At 36.7% G+C, this 5,469-nt stretch overlaps 1 protein-coding gene across 1 annotated transcript; it reads left to right on the top strand.

The window, feature by feature from the left end:
• The first annotated feature begins 285 nt into the window (after positions 1 to 285).
• On the top strand, positions 286 to 3,386 carry LOC107095740 (C-X-C chemokine receptor type 2-like). The gene is made up of 2 exons (XM_015391992.1): positions 286 to 319; positions 1,988 to 3,386. The coding sequence occupies exons 1-2, from the start codon at positions 286 to 288 to the stop codon at positions 3,046 to 3,048; spliced, it is 1,095 nt and encodes a 364-aa protein (XP_015247478.1). The 3' UTR covers positions 3,049 to 3,386.
• Positions 3,387 to 5,469: the final 2,083 nt, after the last annotated feature.

Here is a 5,469-nt window from a genome sequence, read left to right as displayed (position 1 = left end):
ACAGTTTTTTTTTTTTTTTTGGATTTAGGTTTTCCTGATACTCACTTGAATGTTTGTTCTAAAAAAAAAAAAAAAAAAAAAAACAACAACTCTTCAATTAATTAACTTTAATGTTATTTTTTAAAAAGCAGGTTACTTTAGCGGAGTATTAAAAAAAAGTGAAAAGCGATGATGCAGTCATGTGTAGTAACTGACAGATAACAGGATATTGGGCCAAAAAAACCCCACCCAGCATATATTGTATTATTCTTTGAGAAATTTCCACACTAGCAAAAAATCATTTGGATGTTGGGGTTTTCGATCAAGACAACAAGACAAGGTAAGCTCCTTATTCAGTTTATCTTCTTAAACACTAATGTCTAGATTAGTGAAATTTAATATAGCAAGTTTAAGGGAGAGGTATAAATCACCAACCCAGTATTTCTCAATATGAACTTGCACTGAATCTGATTTTTCTTACTCAATGAATGTGGTTGACAGTCAAACCAATCGTACATAAACACATTTATTCAAACTCAACCTAACAACATACTTTAGGCTTAAATCAAAAGCATAAACAAAGTCACACACCGTCGATGCATAATTTTACTCAATATTAACATCACTCAAAATCAATTCTTTGGAATAATCTCAGATCCTTGAACAAGTGCAAGAATAAATAGCAATTGGAATGTCCAGCCAATGAGGAAAAGGACGGTTATTGCATGCAGCTAAAGAAAGAATTACAGAGTGTAATTTATTTTTTTAAACCAGGTATAACCCCCCCGTAAAACATAAATAAAGCTTGCTAAATCTGGTAAAAGGAAACCATTCTGTAAACAATAAGCCATAAACCTGAAACCTGAAATTAGAGCCATGTTACAGTTTGTAATCCACTGATGTACTCGTGAATAAAGGTTTTAATTTCCAAAAGCCTGCACTAAAACTTGGTGAAACTAAAATTAAGGCAATCTGGAGAGAAGTACAGGCCCTTTAATGCCATCCCTACTCTAAGTATGATGTTAAAGCATTATCTTATCAGGGTATTTATTCAGAGATACAGACTATTGTTCACATTACAAAATTGATAGCATCACGAGGAGAGAGCATTATGTGGAAATCCTGAAACATCTTAAGACATCAGTGAGGAAGTTAATATTGGTGCAAATTGTTCTTCCAAATCGACCATAAGCACATCAGTAAAGTAAATACAGATTTGCTTAAAGACCACGTCTATGTTCTGGAGTGGCTATAATATAATCCAGACCTCAGAGCATTGTTTTGATTAGAACTGAAAAGGTTCTGTGAACAAGGTGGCCCACCTATACCAGTTATAACTGGAGGAATGGGCCAAAATTTCAGAAAACTATTGTTAGAAGCATTTAGAAGGATACTCAAGTCCCAGTTTAAAAGATACATCTATAAACTGTGAAGGAAATGTATTAATTTTTATTATTTTATTTCCGTATAAAAAAAAAGGAAGAACTTTGTAAACCTTACTCGATAGAGGTCGAGGCAAATCACACATTTACCGTCATAAATATCATGTTCTTTAATTAAATGTCTTGTTTTGGATCTTTAAACTGATGTATTGCTTGCATAAAGTGGGTATTAACACAAACACTGATCGTTATTTTAGCAGGAAGGCACACCACCAATGGTGTTTCATAAAAGTTATACTATTAGAGAAGAAAAAGAGTGTAAACATCAATAAAATCCTATTTTAAATTTACATTAACCTCTATAGTATTTGGCTTTAAACACTGCTTGGCCCCTGTTAGATCAGTTTTATACTTCCTCCTTTAGGTGCAACTAATCAGAATTTTTAGTTAATGATGACACCAAGTGGATATGATGTATGTCTGATCTTTTTATATTTAGAATATTTCCTCAATATGTTAAAACCTTTTAAGCAAATATTAGTTTATTTTCCCGTTCAAACTGATGTATCCATTTTTTTCAGTTTAAATGGAAACTGCACTTATTTGACTTTGTTTCTCACCCATAGCCATGTCCATCACCTACACCTTTGAAGGGGACTTCTCTGACTACAATGAAACCTACCAACTCGACCTGAATCCAAAGACATTCGAATGTATTCCAAAACCTCTAGAACCTACAGCAGCTCTGGTTTCTTCTCTAATCCTCATAGCTAACTTTTTACTAGCCATCCCAGGAAATCTGCTGGTGGGTTGGGTGATCAGCTCCAGCAGACGGGTTCTGACCTCATCAGATGTGTACTTGTTTCACCTGACAGTGGCAGATGGATTGATGGCCGTGACGCTCCCATTCTTTGCAGTCGCTCTTGTTAAGGGATGGCTCTTTGGTGACTTTATGTGCAAGTTCCTCAACCTCATTATTGAAGCAAATTTCTACACCAGCATAATCTTTTTGGCCTGCATAAGCGTTGATAGGTATCTTGTGATTGTGCACGCAAATGAGAGCCACTGGAGTAAAAAGAAGGAGTGCAGCAGGATCCTCTGTGCAGCGGTCTGGGCTCTTGGTTGGGCCCTCGCCCTGCCTGCCCTTTTTAACGATGCTGTCAAATTCAACGACGACTCGGAAAGGTTCATATGTACCGAAAGCTTTGACGTGGGGAGCATTACCAGTTGGAAGCTTGCCACCGGTGGGTTTCGCCACATCTTCGGCTTTCTGATCCCACTGGCTGTCATGATATCCTGTTACAGCATCACGGTCGTGAGGCTGTTGAACACTCGTGGTTTCCGGAAGCACCGGGCCATGCGGGTGATCATAGCCGTGGTGATTGCATTCCTGCTGTGCTGGGGGCCGTACCACATAACCATGATGATTGATACGCTGATGAGAGCCGACCTGATACCGTTTGGCTGTGGCATGAGGAGGTCGGTGACCTTAGCTCTGAACATTACCAACACCATTGCTCTTCTACACAGCTCCATAAACCCTTTCTTGTATGCCTTCGTGGGAGAAAAGTTCAGGAAGAAAATGATGCTTCTCATACAGAAGAAACTAAGACCGGAGAGATTATCAGGGTCTAAGTCCAGCAGGTCGACTTCTCAGACCTCAAGGGAAAATGGAACATTCATTTAATGATTTCAGTACCTAAACTCATATGTTTGTAGCATAAAAAATAACAAAGCAAAAAAATACATCTGTTGCTCTGATAGAAAAAGAAGACAGATGGTTTGAGAGGGGTGTGAAGAAAGCCATCTAAGTTAAGAAAGAAAAACATACAACTTAGTGATAGTGTTGATTCCTTCCCGCTATCATCGCAACCCCCACCTCATTCAGGAGAGCAGAACATCTCGCCTGTTCATCCAGGCCAACAATTCCCCCTAACAAACCCCTTTCAGAGACATAGACCAGTATTGGGTATTGCAGGCTAACAAATAACCAAAATGACTGCCCATTCCTAAGGGGCAGACCCATTCTTCCGGTACCATTTGCATGTTTTCTTTTTTTTTGCTCCACTCTATAAAGCCTCAAACTCCACGCTAATTCTGACCTTTTGAATTGAAAAAGCTTCCTGGTGGGGAAGCAGAAAGTGGATTTTTTTTTTTTTTTTTTACTATTTTGGAATTGCTCTGATAGCTTAGCTCTAAAGTAATTACATCTGAGATTATAGAAATTTAGAACAGTCTCTAAAGTTGTCACAAAATAAGATTAATTTAATTAAGTTTAAGATTAAATAATGTATTTTTTTTGGAAGGCAATAATAAACAGCCAGATAATATAAAGGATATTTCACCCTCAGGTCATACTTTTTGTATTCCTTTTTTTATTTTTATTTAATGACACGCTGCTGCCATCTACTGAATCTTCTCGTGTCACAACTCTGTTGTCTATACATTTCTTCTTCACAAATTGTAATATTTGAGCAAATAAAGTACTATTAACTCTATTAAATTGTAATTAACATCAAACATATGTACAGCCTGAAGTTTAAAGAAAAATATAGTATTACTTTTCTTTTGTTTTTACTTTTTTGTTCTGTTTTAAGAAGTGGCAAATTGTGTGCGTGTTATTGCAAAAGGGGAAAAATGTATTTTTCGTACAGATTTAAATATTTTGATCATAACCAATAAAAGTATTTGAAACCTCATACATGAAGAGTGAATTTAATTGAGAGCATTACCGTAAAGTTCCAGATTTTTGTGATGAAAATAACCCCCAAAGCGATATTCATGAGGAATAATTTTAAAACCTTCCCACTTTTGAGAGAATTTAGGGTTAGGAGATGAAGCACAAGGCAAATAGAAAACTGGGAGTTTAGAAGAAATTATGTTTTTTTTTTTTTTTTTTTCAGGCAGATCCAACAAGGAAAAGTGATTAATTGCTGAGGAGAATAATAGGCGTGTTAAAATGGGAGACAATATGGAGCAGCTGAGGAAGAAGGGATGCAGTGAAAAGCTCAGGAAGGAAAACCTAATAATACTAAAAACTGAACAAAGATATAAGTAAAAGAATCAAAGGACAATATCAAACAAAGGGGAATAATCTAGCAATAAAGGAAACAAAACATACTCATTTAGGGACTATAACATATCCAAAAAGGTTCGATACTCTGGTTGCATAACAGGAAAATGGATTCATACTTGTTACAGTGTTTTTGACTTCATAACTACTAAACAGTAAATTCTGTAGTGTTCAATACGCAGTGTCAAAGTACGTTGACTATTTTAGAGTTATTACAACAACAACTGGATGAAGATATACACTATGAGTTAATTTAACACTAATTCAGAGTGGTGACCAAATGCACTTAGATTAGTGTTAAATTCAAATCTTCAAGTGTTACTTGGAAAAAAAAACACTGCAAAATGAATGTTCATCTGTCTTGGCAGGATTCTCCTTTCTTTTATTAATTTTTGCTGCAACAGTCATAATTTCCAGAAAGGTACAATGCCTAAACTATAATAATGATTATTAAACTTTATTAATCTCACATTGGAGAAATTTACCTCTGCATTTAACTCATCCTCCTGAGGATGCCTTTTTGGGCTGGCTGGGGTGCACTGTGGGGTTAAGGGTCTTTCTCAGGGACCCAAATGGCAGTCTGTGGGAGTGGGGCTCAAACTCAGAACCTCAGGATTCCAAGCTCTATGCCCTAACTGCTCCCCACAATAAGAGTGGTTAGGATAAACTAGAAGAAGCTGAAGATTTTTTTAGTAACAATGTGCTGAATTCCATCCATCCAACCCCAAGTGAGGTCACGAGGTGCCTTTCTCCAGCAGTCAATGGGCAAGAGGCAGGGTACACCCTGGAAAGGTCACCAGTCCCTCGCAGGGCAACACAGAGACAAACAACCATTCAGGCACACACTCACACCCAAGGACAATTTAGACAAATTAACCTAACAGTCATGAGTAACCAGAGAGAACCCACGCTCAGGGAGAACATGCAAACTCCATGCAGAAAGACCCCCCCAGCCCGATGTTATATATATATATATATATATATATATATATATATATATATATATATATATATATATATATATATATATATATA

Source organism: Cyprinodon variegatus, unplaced genomic scaffold (assembly GCF_000732505.1).
Source record: "Cyprinodon variegatus isolate N-32 unplaced genomic scaffold, C_variegatus-1.0 Scaffold568, whole genome shotgun sequence".
NCBI lineage: Eukaryota > Metazoa > Chordata > Actinopteri > Cyprinodontiformes > Cyprinodontidae > Cyprinodon > Cyprinodon variegatus.
This window is presented reverse-complemented; position numbering and strand designations above follow the sequence as displayed.